Source organism: Lynx canadensis, chromosome A1 (genome assembly GCF_007474595.2).
Source record: "Lynx canadensis isolate LIC74 chromosome A1, mLynCan4.pri.v2, whole genome shotgun sequence".
In the NCBI taxonomy this organism is placed as follows: domain Eukaryota; kingdom Metazoa; phylum Chordata; class Mammalia; order Carnivora; family Felidae; genus Lynx; species Lynx canadensis.
In genome coordinates, this window is record NC_044303.2 from 173,872,628 (window position 1) to 173,888,821 (window position 16,194).

The following is a 16,194-nucleotide window of genomic DNA, read 5'->3' on the forward strand; positions in this document are numbered from 1 at the left end:
ATGTGAAAAAATGCTCAACATCACTCATCATCAGGGAAATACAAATCAAAACCGCAATGAGATACCACCTCACACCAATCAGAATGACTAACATTAACAACTCAGGCAACAACAGATGTTGGCAGGGATGCGGAGAAAGAGGATCTCTTTTACGCTGTTGGTGAGAGTGCAAACTGGTGCAGCCACTCTGGAAAACAGTATGGAGGTTCCTCAAAAAGTTAAAAATAGAAATACCCTATGTACTACTAAATTGTAGTAGTAATTGTAATTGTAGATAAATTGTACTACTAGGTATTTATCTAAAGGGCACAGGAGTGCTGTTTCATAGGGGCACATGCACCCCGATGTTTATAGCAGTACTGTCTGCACTAGCTAAAGTGTAGAAAGTGCCCAAATGTCTATTGACAGATGAATGGATAAAGAAGATGTGACATACATACATACATATATATATGTATATATATATATATATATATATATGATGGAATGTTACTTGGCAATCAAAAAGAATGAAATCTTGCCATTTGCAGCAATATGATCTAGAGTGTATTATGCTAAGCAAAATAAGTCAGAGAAAGATAAATATATGATTTCACTCACATGTGGAATTTAAGAAACAAAACAGATGAACATAGGTTAAGGGAAGCAAAAATAAGATAAAAACAGGAGACAAACCATAAGAGACTCTTAAATACGGAGAACAAACTGAGGGTTGTTGGCAGGGTGTTGGGTGAGGGGATGGGCTAAATGGGTGATGGGCATTAAGGAGGGCACTTGTTGGGATGAGCACTGGGTGTTATATGTAAGTGATGAATCACTAAATTCTATTCTTGAAACCATTATTACACTATATGTTAACTAACTTGGGTTAAAAAAAAAAAAAGCAGGTAATCACACACACACACACACTCACTGAAAGAAAGAAAAAAGAAGATAGGGGTCCAGCTTTCTTCATTTGCATATGGGTATCCAGTTTTCCTAACACCATATGTTGATGTTTTAACTTTTAACCTACGTTTTTATATTTTGATTGCGTTTCTGTTTTTTTTTTTAAGCTTTATTTATTTATTTTTGAGAGAGAGAGAGGGAGAGAATCCTTCACACAGGGTTCAAAATCTCACCAACCCTGAGATCATGACCTGAGCCACAATCAAGAGTTGGATGCTTAACCAACTGAGTCACCCATGTCCTTTGATTGGGTTTCTTGTACAGTACAGTTTGGTCTTTGTATTTTTATATAAACTGACATTGTTTTTAAAAGTGTTGTTTTAGAACCATTAATATTTAATAAAGTTATTGAGGTACTTTAAAATTTACCGTCTTTCGGGGCACCTGGGTGGCTCAGTTGGATGAGCGTCCGACTTCGGCTCAGGTCATGATCTCGTGGTCTGTGAGTTCGAGCCCCGCGTCGGGCTCTGTGCTGACAGCTCAGAGCCTGGAGCCTGCTTCAGATTCTGTGTCTCCCTCTCTCTCTGCCCCTCCCCCACTCATGCTCTGTCTCTCTGTCAAAAATAAACATTAAAAAATTTTTTTAAAATTTACTGTCTTTCAGATTTTTTTGCATTGATTTTGAGTTTTCTCCCCATCCTTCTTTGTTTAATTTTTGCATATGTAGAATGTTTGCCCTGTTGGACACATCAAATCTGCAGAGAAAGGTATACTTAAATTACACTGCTCTCTATCCTGTACTCACCTATTCCATATCCCTTTCCCTGTTGATAATCAGTTTTATTACTTGGTAATTCTTGTTGATGTTGCTTTAAAGAAAATTAAGCCCACACATGTTTTCTTAATATTAGTTTTGTATATGTGAAATGTAGTATACATATTTGCATTTTGATTTTTTCTCTGAACAATATATCCTGCAGGTTATTTTTTTCATTCTCTTACTTTGTTACATTTCTTCAATGAGCATCTTTAAATTATACTTGAATCTGTTTACCTTTGGAGACGTAGTAATTCAGTTTTCTTTTTTTGAGATGGTTTTGTCTGTCTTCAGTTTCTTTCCTGAGTTTTACCAACTTTGATTTCATTTGGTTTTTATTTTTGTCTGGTTACGGTTTGTGTTTTTAGATTCTGATTCTGCTTTTCTTTTCTTTTTTTTCCTTTTCTTTTCTTTTTTCTTTTCTTTTCTTTCTTGATACAGAGCACAAACAGGGGAGAGGGGTAGAGGGAGAAGAGAATCTTAAGCAGGCTCCATGCTTAGTGCAGAGCCTAATGCAGGGCTTGATGCCATGACTGTGAAATCATGACCTGAGCCAAAATCAAGAGTCGGATGCTTAACTATGCCACCCAGGTGCCCCAGATTCTGTTTTTCTTAATTTCTGGATGCTTCTTTGTAATCTATTGGGACATCGTATTTTCTTTTCTATGGTGGTGTTTAGTAGGGGGGATAATAATGTTCATAAGCTGAAATGGGTTTTTTTGCATTTTCTTTTTGGTTTACATTTGCTTAGTTTGGAATTTCTTTTTTTACTTCTGTCATTTACTGGGCAGATGTCCTACTTTAAAAGTTCCCCTTTATATCTTTAGTGAAGTGTAGTTTCTTTTATGGAATATACTGTTAATATTAGTGAATTGTTAGGGTGGGGAAGATAGATTGACATGTCCTTTTTTTTTCCTTTTTTCTTCAGGAGTCTTCCTTTTTGTTTCTCCTTCCTTTGTTTTCTTTCAATGACTCAGAGGGCAGCAGTTCTTCCCAGTTTATCTCCCTCCCTTCCAGTAACACTGCATCCCTGTGGTTGCCACTTTTGGTTCTTCTCACCTTTAAGCACTTTATTGTAGCTAATTATGTGAAGTACCATATCTTGGACCTTTGCTTAGTGTTTGGCCATAGTGTTAGACTTTCTAATCAGGATAATATTTTCTGTGCTTTAAGTTCTTTAGTTTCTTTTTCATGGAGTCTCTTAAGTGTCTCCTTCCTCTGTTTTGTGCACCCACAGGGTTGCAGCAGCAGTGGATGTTCTGTGGGAATTTATTTTTTATTTATTGCTTGCTGCTTATATGATGTTTGTGGTTTGTTCTGAAGACACTGGTCATAGTTGGCGTTTTTTTCTTGCCTTTGTGGTCTTGTGGTTTTTCTGGAGGATTTGTGGAGAAATTCAGATTTAGATGATTTCCATTGTTTTAAAATTTTTTCATTTTCAACCATTCTGGATCACTTTATTATAGTTCTGTCTTTGTATGTAATCTTGAATTGCGTTTTATTAGATTATCTTATATTCTCTATATCTATTTTATATTCTTTGCTGTTTTGGCTCTTTGTTTTGGCATATTTTTTGGCATTTAGGAAAGTTTTTTTTGTTTGTTTTAGATATTAAGTGTCTTTAAAATTTTTTTTCTTCAAGTTTATTCATTCATTTTTAGAGAGAAAGAGAGCACAAGCAGGGGAGAGGCAGAGAGAGAATCCCAAGCAGGCTCCACGTTGCCAGCACTGAGCCTGATGTGAGACTCGTTCTTTCGAACCGTGAAATCATAACCTGAGCTGAAATGCAGAATCGAATGCTCAAACGACTGAGCCACCTAGATGCCCTTTTCTTCTTTTTTTTCTTAAATGTTTATTTATTTATTTTGAGAGAGAGAGAATGTGTGCATGTGCGAATGTAAGCAGGGAAGGGGCAGAGAGAGAGAATTCCAAGCAGGCTCTACTTTGTCAGCACACGGCCTGTCATGGGGCTCAGTCTCTTGACCTGTGAGATCATGACCTGAACCAAGTCAGAAGCTTAACTGACTAAGCCACTCAGGCACCTCTGAATTTATAAAAAAAAATTTTGGGGGGCTTGTGCTCACCCAGTGCGGGGTTTGTACTCATCTGAAGCAGGACTTGAGCGCACCTGAAGTGGGCTTGAGCTCACCTGAATTCAGCAGGGCTTGAGCTTATGTGATGTGGGACTCAAATTCATGAACCGTGAGATCATGATCTGAGCCGACGTCAGAAGCTTAATGACTGAGCCACCCAGGTGCCCAAGATGCTCTGATTATCTTACTTCACCATCAGTTGTGGGTACAAAACCAAACTTAGTATGTGAAGGATCATATTTCTGACTAAAACTAGAATGAAAGTTTTGCCCTTTGTCTCCTCACAATCACTTTATTTTACTGCTACCGCTGCATTCAGAAAGATTTGGGTTTTTTGATGACAGAAGTCAGTGAAGCTTGTTTTTAAATCTGATTAAGATTAAAAATAATTAATCAATAAGATTATTGATTGTATGGGAGATGCTCAGTTGGTTGAGCGTCTGACTCTTGATTTTGGCTCAGGTCATGATCCCAGGGTTGTGGGATCGAGCCCTGTGTCAGGCTCTGTGCTGAGCGTGGAGTCTGCTTAAGATTCTGTCTCCCTCTGCCCCTTTCCCCCCTCCCGCATTCATGTTCTCTCTCTCTTTCTAATAAAAAAGAATAATATATTTTGAACATAATGTGAGCTTTATTTCTTTCATTTAATCATATTAAAGTATAATTAAAACAGGCTTGATTAAAACTTAAAGTGATAATGTTATTAAATTAATGTTTGCATTTTCTCACATATTTATAATACTTTGGATTTTACTGAATAAATTTAACATACCACATATAACATGGTCCTTCTGCAAATGGAAGTCCACTCATCATGTGCTTGGATATTTTGGCAGTGTCAGATTGCTGTAAGTTTCTAAGTGCATATTTTCATTTTCTATGCTTATTTTGTTAGAGCAGTAACAAGGAGTGTGCTCATCTGTAGATCATGTTTTCAGTAGCATTGATTCAGGTTTTACAGTGACAGAATATTCTACTCTGAGCATTATTGTACACATCTTTGTGCTTGTGTGTGAGTGTATCTGTAGTATAAATTCCTAGAAGTATATTGGTGGACAAAGAGTTTGTGCATTTATGATTTCAGAGGTTATTGCCAATTTACCTTCTAACCATATTCCACCCATTTTATCCCATCTAGCATAAGAGTACCTGTTTCCCCACATAAAGTGATTTATAACACATTTTCTTTTACTATTAATATAGGTTTAAAAAAGTATGTAATTATTTTGATTTAGATGTTCAAAGTGAGGTCGAGCATCTTTTCATATACTTACGAGCCCCTTGTGTATTTTTCCTTATGAGATATATTATGTGTTTTGCTAAAGGCAGAGGTTATTTTTTATTTATTTTTTATCTTTAAATTTACATCCAAGTTAGTTAGCATATAGTACAACAGTGATTTCAGGAGTAGATTTCTTAATGCTCCTTACCCACTTAGCCTATCCCCCCTCCCACAACCCCTCCAGCAACCCTCTGTTTGTTCTCTATGTTTAAAAGTAAGGGAGGAGGGGCTCCTGGGTGGCTCAGTTGGTTAGGAGTCCGATTTCAGCTCAGGTCATGATCTCAGTTTGTGGGTTCAAGTTCTGCATCGGGCTCTGTGCTGACAGCTCAGAGCCTGGAGCCTGCTTCAGATTCTGTGTCTCCCTCTCTCTCTGCCCCTCTTCCTCTCAAAAATAAACAAAAAAAATTTTTTAAAAAGTAAGGGAGGAGGTTAAATATTGGTCTTTTTATTGATTGTAAGAGCTCTTTATATATAAAGAAAATTAGTACTTTTCCTAATAATTATGTAACATAGTTTTCCCCAGCTCTATTGCTTTTTTTTTTTTTTTTTTTTTTTTAAGTTTATCTGTTTATTTTGAGAGACAGAGTGTGTGAGTAGACGGGAGGGTCAGAGAGAGGAGGAGAGAGAAAGAGAATCCTAAGCAAGCTTTGCACTGCCAGCCTGGAGCCTGACTGGGGGCTCGAAGCCACAAACTGAAATTATGACATGAGTTCAAACCAAGAGTTTCACTTAACCAACTGAGCCACCCAGGTGCCCTGCTCTGTTGGTTTTTAGGTACTAATTTAAAATAAATGAGTACACACTGACTTTAATCATACTCATTTTTAAATCTGAATCGAGCTTTCCCTGTACTTTAGTGCATGTTTAATGGTGTTATGCAGATATTTACATGAGTGTCCATTTGACACATGATAGTGTCAATATATTATGTCTTTCAGTTTTTATGATTTTTGTTTCAGATTTACATGTTTTCTTTTTTGTACCATAAGGGATCTATTTCTGATGTTTCTGTGAACATTTACAATAGCCACTGATTCTGCAGAGGTTCATTGGCCTCTATTAGTTGTAGAAGATGTGGAAAGAGTACTACTTGTAATCATAGCCATTCTGATGATATTTCTTATTTTGCAACAGGAACAAAAGGAAGAGAACGGATTGCAGAAAATGAAGACAAAACAGTCAAATAGAACAAAGTGTTTGGCTAAAAGAAAAATTGCACGTATGTTTTCATTTTTGTGTTGAGAATACTTTGAAAATTGCAGCATAGAATTGATACTAGTTTCTTCATTAGGAAGAGGTTTGTCAGATTAAGGATGTATGTGCCTATTTATTCTGGATTCTTTTGAAATTTTTAGGATTCACTGTTTCCTATAGCTTACACAGTTGACTTATGCGTAGAGGGTTCAAATTAAAAATGTGAACTTCAGAGTTAGGCATACTTGGATTTGAATCCTTGTTTCAGCCCTTAGTATATAGTCTTTAGGCAAATTAGTACTTTCAGACTACCTCTGTTTTCTTTCTTTCTTTTTTTTTTCTACCTGTTTTTTCTTACCAATAAAATACAGATATAACAGTGGCTCAAATAATGGTACCTATTATAATGGTACTATTTTTATCATGTTAAACAAAATTCAACCAAGTAAATTTGAAGATCTGATTGGCTTATTAAATGATTCATGAATCAGGCAACATTCCATCTGGCAAGTAGAGGGATGCTCTGAGGAGCTGTTTGAAATGGAAGCTTTTTATAGAAAGGAGGGTGGGGCAAGAAAATTAATAGCAAAAAAAAAAAAAAAAGGATTGTTTCAGGCAAGATCACTTTCTCTTACTGGGAAGGACAGGGGTCTTATTAGGTAGATTATGTCATTTTCCTTTGGGGGATAGAGAGAGTTTATGTGATAGATTATCTCATTGGTACTTAATCAGAATATTCCTGATTTACAGGTTAAGACTTACATTAATGGGGGAAGTTGAAACTACAGTTAGATTAGTTATTAAGCCCCAGTTTGGTGACTTGGCCTGGCACAAGTGATGGCATTTTGGGCCCGTGGGCTTTCTTGTTAACATTCATTAAAATTGTAAGGGAGAAATTTCTCCTGTGTGTCTCCTCTACTCTTAACACTTCGCTGTGGTCATCACACGTGTTGGGGGTTTTCCCCCACACCAAACAATTCTCTAGTCAGACCCTGTCTGGTATCCCAGTTTAACCAATTCTGACACTGCCTGCCTGGAGATAGTGTCAGATCCCACAGGTCTGCCTTCACTTTTGATGGCAACTGCAAGTCCATGTCGTTACCTGTGCATATGCCTGACTGGCTATAAAGTGGTTCATTTGACCCCCTCCTAGGGTTTGATTAATTTGCTAGAATGGCTCACAGTACTCAGCGAAACTGTTTATCTACCAGATGACTGGTTTATTATAAGGGATGTAGTGCAGGAACAGGTAGATGGCAGAGGTGTATAGGGCAAGATATGAGGGAAGGGCTGCAGAGCTTGCACGTCCTTTCCAGGTTGTCACCTTTCCAGTATCTTCACTAACCTAGAAGCTCTCCAGATCCTGTAGTTTACAGATTTTTATGGAAGCTTCATTATGCAGGCATGAGTGATTAAATAATTGGCCTTTGCTGATTGGTTCAGCCTCCAGCCAGCCCCTCTCCCTTCCCTCAAGGCTAGGGAACAGGGATGAAAGTTTCAGCGCTCTAATCCCCTGGTTGGTTCCTGCATCCTGAGAGGCTTTCCCAAAGTAAATGCATTAACATAAACTCAGGTATGGTTGAAAGGGATTGTTATGAATAACAGAAGATGCCTTTATTGTTCTTTTCACTCAGGAAATTCCAAGGGTTTTAGGAGCGCTGTGCCAGGGAACAAAGGTCAAACATATATTTATTAGTGTAGGTCACAGTATCACAAAAATTTTTTCGTTGTAGATTTTGCTTTGTGAAGTTACTTCATTATTATTTTTGGCATTTTAATGTGATGTGAAGTGTTCATTTCAGTGAATTTTTCAAAAGATATGAAAACTAGTTGAAATTATTACAAAGGTTGATTGAAAATAAACAAGGCTTTATTTTACTGTTAATTTGAATTTCAGTGATTTAAGGTAGAATTCTTAGCCTTGTAAAATTGACCACACACAGTTCATTGTTGTGAAATCATTCCATTATGTCTAGAGGTAGCTTGTCACTAGGTTAGATCTGTTGAATGTACCCAAGTTATTTTCAGTATTGAAAATTGATAATAGTTATTTTTTGGGATGTGATCATCTTTATCAATTGATAGTTAAATTTATGTCATCATTGGTGGACTGTTGATAGTTGCCTGTTTGGTTATTCTGGATCTTTACAATCAAATTGGGTTTTATTTTTTTATTTGGTTGTGTTATGCTTTTTTATCTGGTCTGACAATCCTTTTTATCTTTTTAATGTATTTTGACAACTTTTGTCTTTTAGTTGTCTTTTTTTTTTTTTTTAAATGTTTGTTTATTTTTGAGAGAGAGAGTGAGACAGAGCATGAGCAGGGGAGGGCCAGAGAGAGAGGGAAACAGAGAATCGGAAGCAGGCTCCAGGCTTGGAGCTGTCAGCACAGAGCTGAATGTGGGGCTCGAACCACGAACCATGAGATCATGACCTGAGCCAAAGTCGGACGCTTAACTGACTGAGCCACCCAGGCACCCCGTTTTTTAATTGTCTTTCACATTTACATTTAATGTAATTATTGATGTTACTGAATTAAAGTCTGTCATTTGAGAGCCATTTGTTCCAGCTGTTCTTTGTCTTTTTTCTTTTTCTTTGTTTTTATGAAAAAAATTTTTTTGATGTCTATTTTTGAGAGAGAGAGTGACAGAGCATGAGCAGGGGAGGGGCAGACACTCACACACACACACACACACACACACACAGAATCTGAAGCAGGCTCTAGGCTCTGAGTTGTCAGCACAGAGCCCAGTGTAGGGTTTGAATTCAGGAACTGTGAGATTATAACCTGAGCTGAAGTCAGATGCTTAACTGAACTTTTTCTGTCCTTTTTTTTTTTTTGTATTTGGTTCCATTTTATTTCTACTACTGGTTTTTTTTATATCTCTTTTAAAAAAATATTTAGTGGTTGAGGCACTTGGGTGGCTCAGTTGGTTGAGCATCTCACTCTTGATTTCTGCTTGGGTAGTGATCCTAGGGTCGTGGGAACGAGCTCCACATTGGGCTTTGTGCTGGCATGGAGCTTGCTTGAGACTTTCTCTCTTTCTCGCTTTCTCTTTCTCTGCCCCTCTGCTCCTCTCCCCTGCTTGCACTCTCTCTCTCAAAAAAAATTTAGTGGTTGAGCTAGAGTCTATAGTACGTACATTTAATTACAGTCACCTTCAAATAATGTTATGTTGTTTCATGTGTAGTGTAGACTACAGTACATTCCCAGTTTTTGTCTACCCTACTTTGTGTTATTTTTGCCATACATTTTAGTTTTGCATATAACACACAATATGTTGATACTTTGTTTTAGATAGTTAATTATCTTGTAGAGTAATGGAAATAAAAAGTAAAGAATTCCATACTTTTGTTTGTTTGTGCTATCTCAAGGGCTGTTTATTTCTTTGTGTAGATCCCAATTTCTGTGCAGTTTCATTTTCTTTCTGCTGGAAAGCTTTTTTTTTTTTAATCACTTTTTGTAATGTAGACTGGTTGCCCATCAATTCTCTGCTTTTGTTTGAGAGTATTTCTTCATTTTTATGGTAACTACTTTATTGAGATATAACTCCTGTACCATACAATTCATCATACAGTACCTCCTTGTATTGTATGAGTGTTCTAATTCCTTCACATACTTGCCAACACTTCTTTTCCTTTTTATTTATTTTTTAAATTATAGACACCCCAGTGGGTATGAAATGATCTCATTGTGGTTTTTGATTTACATTTCTCTAATGACTAATGATGTTGATCATCTCTTCATGTATTTGTTGGCCATTTGTACATTTTCTTTGGAGAAAAGTCTTCATATCCTTTGCTCATTAAATTTTTTAAGTATAAAAGTCACATAAAACATACTATTTAAAAATTTAAGGGGCACCTGGGTGGCTCAGTCGGTTAAGTGTCCGACTTCAGCTCAGGTCACGATCTCACAGTCCGTGAGTTCAAGCCCCGCATCGGGCTCTGGGCTGATGGCTCGGAGCCTGGAGCCTGCTTCCGATTCTGTGTCTCCCTCTCTCTCTGCCCCTCCTCCATTCATGCTCTGTCTCTCTCTGTCTCAAAAATAAATAAAACGTTAAAAAAAAAATTTAAAAATTAAAAAAATTAAAAAATGTTTTTATCATGAAAGAGGTGTTGAATTTTGTCAAATGTTTTTTCTGTGTCTGTTAAAATGATTATTTGGGTTTTATCTTTTTTTTTTCTGCCTTTTTTTTTTTTTTTTAATTTACATCCAAGTTAGCATATAGTGCAACAATGATTTCAGGAGTAGATTCCTTAATGCCCCTTACCCATTTAGCCCATCCTCTCTCCCACAACCCCTCCAGCAACCCTCTGTTGGTTCTCCATATTTAAGAGTCTGTTGTGTTTTGTCCCCTCCCTGTTGTTATATTAGTTTTGCTTCCCTTCCCTTATGTTCATCTGTTTTGTATCTTAAATTCCTCATATGAATGAAGTTGTATGATATTTGCCTTTCTCTGACTAATTTCACTTAGCATAATACCCTCTAGTTGCATCCATGTAGTTGCAAATGGCAAAATTTCATTCTTTTTGATTGCCGAGTAATACTCCATTGTGTGTGTGTGTGTGTGTGTGTGTGTGTGTGTGTGTGTATGTGTGTGTATATACAGCACCTTTATCATTCATCCATTGATGGACATTTGGGCTCTTTCCATACTGTGGCTATTGTTGATAGCGCTGCTGTAAACATTGGGGGTGCATGTGCCCCTTCGAAACAGCATACCTGTATCCCTTGGATAAATACCTACTAGTGCAATTGCTGGGTCGTAGGGTAGTTCTATTTTTAATTTTTTGAGAAACCTCCATACTGTTTTCCAGAGTGGCTGCACCAGTTTGCATTCCCATGGGTTTTATGTTTTAAAAACTTTGTTGATTTGGTATACTAATTGATTTTCTTATGTTAAACTAACTTTGCATTCCTCGGATAAAGTCTCCTTTGTCATGGTGTAGAATACTTTTTATATGATGCTGGATTTGTTTTGCTGGTATTATGTTGAGAATTTATTGCATCTACATTTCGTAAGAGATACCAGTCTATAGTTTTCTGGTCATATGTTTGTGTGGATTTGGTGTCAGGCTAATTAATATTGGCCTCAGGGAATGAGTTACATTTTGGTTTCTCCTTTAATTTTTGGAAGAGTTGGTGTTAATTTTTCTTTAACTGGCAGAATTCACCAGTGAAGCCATCTGGACCTGGGCCTTTTTTTGTGGATAGGTTTTGATTACTGGTTCAGTCTCTTACCTATTGTAGTTTTATTCAGGTTTTTTCTGTAACTTCTTGAGTCAGTTTTGGTAGTTTGTCTTAGGAATTTGTGTTTCCTCTAAGTTAGCAAATTTATTGATGTACAGTTTTTCTTATAGTATTCCATTATAGTCCTTTTTATTTTTATTTTTTTAAGATTGTTAGGAATGTCTCCACTGTCAGTCCTGCTTTTAGTTGTTTGAGTCTTCTTTTTTCCTCCCCTGCTCAATCTAACTCAGTTTGTCAATTTTGTTGTTTTCAAAAATTATTCTTTTTATCAACTTACCTGTTTTTCTATTTTCTATTGATTTCTTCTGTATTCTTTTAGGTTTAGTTTTCTCTTTTTTTCCCCTGTGTCTTGAGGTAGAAGTTTAGGTTATTGATTCAAGATCTTTCTTTTTTAATATAGGCATTAGACAGCTGTAAATTTCCTAAGTACTCCTTTAGCTGCATTCTATAAGTTTTGAAGACATACTTTATTTTCATTCATCTCAAAGTATTTTCTTGTTTTTTCTTAAGAGATTTTATTTTTAAATAATCTCTATACCCAATGTGGGGTTCGAACCCACAACCCTGAGATCAAGAGTTGCTGGGTGCCTGGGTGGCTCAGTCAGTTGATTCTAACTCTTGATTCGTCTCAGGTCATGATCTCATAGTTTGTGAGATCAAACCCCGCATCAGGCTTTGCGCTGACAGTGTAGAGCCTGCTTGGGATCGTCTCTCCCTCTCTGTCTGCCTCTCCCTTGCTCTTGCATGTGTGCACTTGCTCAGTCTCTCAAAATAAATAAATAAAGAGAAAAAAAAAAGTCATATGCTCTACTACCTGAGCCAGCCCTGTGCCCCCCAAAATATTTTCTACTACCTTTTTGGTTTCTTCTTTGACCCATTGGTTAGTTTAGGGTGTTTTGTTTCATTCTGTGTATTTGTCAGTTTCCCAGATTTCTTCTTTCTGTTATCACTAATTTCACTCACTGTAGTTGGAAAACATACTTTGTATGTTTTTTATCCTTTTATATTTATTGAGGCCTGTTCTATTGCTATCATATGATGTATGGAAAATATTCTATATACACTTAAGGAAAATGGATACTCTGCCATCAGGGGGAGTAGTGTTCTGTAGATACCTGTTTGGTCTAGTTGGCTGGAGTGTTAAATAGATCTTTGGTCTAGTTGGGTTATAGTTTTGTTTAAATTTTCTATTTCCTTGTTGATGTTCTGCCTAGTTCTCCCTGTTACTGAAAGTGGTATGTTGAATCTTATTCATTTTTGAAGAATGTTTCCCTTGTTTATAGAATTCTGGTTTGACACTTATTTTTTTTTCCAGCATTTTCAGAATGGCACTGTGTTGTCTTCTGGCTGCACGGTTTTGGTGAGAAGGTGATGAGAATTCTTACCTTTGTTTTTTACGTAACCTGTTTTGTTGTTGTTTTTTTTTTGGTGACTGCCTTCAATGTAGTGTGTGTGTAGGCTTCACGCCCAGCATGCAGCCCAATGTGGGGCTTGAACTCACAACCCTGAGATCAAAACCTGAGCTGAGATCAAGAGTTGGATACTTAACTGACTGAGCCACCCAGGCACTCCTGGAATATATATTTTTTAAATATTCTTTTTGGATCTGTGATTTGTAGTCTCTTATCAGTTTTTGAAAATTCTCAATTTTGTTTTATTAAGACTATTTTTTTTAGAGCAGTGTTAGGTTCACAGCAAATTGAGGGGCAGGTACAGTGATTTTCCATTTACCCCTTGATCTCATGCATGTATAGCTGCCTCCATCAGAGTGAAGCGTTATAATTAATGAACATACTTTGACATATTATTATCACCTGAAGTCCATAGTTTACCTTGGGTTCACTTTTGGTGTTGTACATTCTGTGGATTTTGACAAATATGTAATGACATGTATCTGTCATGATATCATACATTTTCACTGCCCTAAGAATCCTTTGTGCCCTCCCTATTCATTCCTCCTGCTGCCAGTCTCTTGGAGTCACTGGTCATTTTACTATCTCCATAGTTTTGTCTTTTCCAGCATGTCATATAAGCCTTCATACAGTATGAAGTCTTTTCAGGTTGGCTTCTTTCACTTAGTAATACACATTTAAGGTTCTTCTGTGTCTTTTCATGGTTTGGTAGATCATTTCTTTTTATTTGCTGAATAATATTTCATTGTCTGAATATAGCATTGTTTATTCATTCATCTACTGAAGGTCATTTTGATTGCTTCCAAGTTTTAACAATTAAGAATAAAGCTTCTGTAAATATCTGTGTGCATTTATGTGCATCTCTTCTGGGTAAATAACCAAGGAGTCTGATTGTTGGATTATATAGTAAGAGTATGTTTAGTTTTGTAAGGAATCGCCAAACTGTCTTCCAGAGTGGCTGTACCATTTTGCATTCCCATGATCAGTGAATGAGAGTTCCTATTGCTCCATACCCTCACCAGCATTTGGTGTTTTCAGCATTCCAGAATTTGGTCATTCTAATAGGTGTATAGTAGTATCTCATTGTGTGTGTGTTTTTTAAGTTTATTTATTTATTTTGAGACAGAGAGGGTTGGGTAGAAGCAGGGAGAAAGGGATAGAGAGAGAGAGAATCCCAAGCAAGCTCCACACTGTTAGTGCAGAGCCCAATGCTGGGCTTGAACTCACAAATAGTGAGATCGTGACCTGAGCCGAAGTTTGATGCTTAACCTGTTGAGCCACGGTGCGGAGTCTGCTTAGGATTCTCTCTCTCTTCCTCTCTCTGCCCCTCCTCTGCTCATGTTCCCTCTCTCTCTCTCTCTCTCTCTCTCTCTCTCTCTCACACACACACACACACTCAAAAGTGTGTTGTTTAATCTCCATGAGTTTTTAGATTTTCTAGTTATATTTCTGTTAAAGATATGTAGTTTAATTTCATTGTAATCTGAGAGCAGACGTTGCCTGATTTTTATTTTAAATTTGTTAAGGTGTGTTTTATGGCCCAGAAGTATGTGAGCTTGAAAAGGGTGTATATATTCTTATTATTGGTTGAAATAATCTATAGGCTCAATTATGTACAATGGTGTTAAGTTCAATTATATCCTTCCTGCTTTTCTGCCTGCTGCATCAGTCCACTTCTGATAGAGGGATGTTGAAGTTTTAAAATACGATAGTGGATTCCTGTATTTCTCCTTGCAGTTCTATCAGTTTTTGCCTCACATAGTGACATTATTGTTAGGCACTTACATGTTGAGGATTGTTATGTTGTCCTGAAGAATTAACCTCTTTATCACTATGTAATGCCCTTCTTATACCTGATAACTTTTCCTTGCTCTGAAGTCTGCTCTTTCTGAAGTTAATGTAATTACTCCTATTTTCTTTTGATTAGTGTTATTATGGTAAATTTTTCCATTTACTTTTTCACATATGGTTTTTATTAATTTGTTATTTTTATTATTATGTTGAGATATTTTTTCTCTAAACTCACTTTGTTGTGAGTTTTTATCATGAATGGGTATTGAATTTTGTCAAGTGCTTTTTCTGCCTCTTTTGAGATGATCATATGATTTTTATGCTTCATTTTGTTGTTTGTTTCGTTTATTGAAGTATAATTAACATACAATGTAATATTTTAAGTGTGTGACATGTTGATTCAATAATTCTTTACATCACTCAGTGCTTATCGCAATAAGTGTAGTCACCATCTGTTACCATACAACATTATTACAATATTATTGACTATATTCCCTATGCTGTACCATCTATTCACTTTTAATCTCTAGCTGTCTTTATATTTAAAGTGGGTTTTTGGGGCACCTGGCTGGTTCAGTCAGTGGAGCATGTGACTCTCGATCTTGAGGTTGTGAGTTTGAGCCCCACATTTGGTGTGGAGATTACTTAAAATCTTTAAAAAAAAAAAAGCGGGTTACTTGTAGATAACGTAGTTTGTGGTTGCTTTTTGATCCACTCTGACAATCTCTTTTAATTTGTGCATTTAGTCCTTGGCATTCAAGATGATTAATTGATTAATTATTTAAAAAAAATTTTACTTATTTAAGTAATGTCTACACCCAGTGTGAGGCTTGAACTCAACCCCTAGATTAAGAGTCACATGTTCCTCCAGTTGAGCCAGCTAGGCACCCCCATGTGATTATTTTGTAGCTGGATTAAGGTCTGTCTTACTGTTTTCTGTATTTGCTCCTCTTCTTCATTCTCATTTTTGTCTTCTACTTTGTTTCTGCCTTTTGTGGTTTTAACTGAGCATCTTATTCAATTCTCTCTCCTTAACATTTCAGTTATTTTCTTTTTTTATATTTTTATTTATTTGTTTTAGAGAGAGAGAGTGTGAGCAGAGGAGAGGGCAGAGGGAGAAGGAGAGAGAATCTCAAGTAGGCACCAGTGAACTCAGTAAGGTGGGTCTTGATCCCATGACCCTGGGATCATGACCTGAACCGAAATCAAGAGTCAGATAGATGCTCAACCGACTGAGCCACCCAGGTGCCCCCCGCCCCCCCCCCCCATTTTTGTTTTTGTTTTTGTTTTTTTTTTACAGTTTTCGGTGATTGCTCTGGAGTTTGCCATATACATTTACAACTAATCCAAGTCCATTTTCAAATAACACTGTAATGTGGGCACCTGGGTGGCTCAGTTGGTTGGACGTCCGGCTCTTGATATTGGTTCAGGTCTTGATATTGCTGTTGTGATCTCAAGGTCCTGAGA

General features: G+C 36.8%; 1 protein-coding gene across 2 annotated transcripts in view; it reads left to right on the forward strand.

The window, feature by feature from the left end:
- The window catches only part of UIMC1 (ubiquitin interaction motif containing 1), a 119,483-nt gene that overhangs the window by 31,189 nt on the left and 72,100 nt on the right, over positions 1 to 16,194 (forward strand). For both annotated transcript variants that reach the window (XM_030326915.1, XM_030326937.1), the window contains exon 3: positions 6,212 to 6,296. In XM_030326915.1, the coding sequence (XP_030182775.1) occupies positions 6,212 to 6,296 (85 nt within the window). The remainder of the gene's footprint in view (positions 1 to 6,211; positions 6,297 to 16,194) is intronic.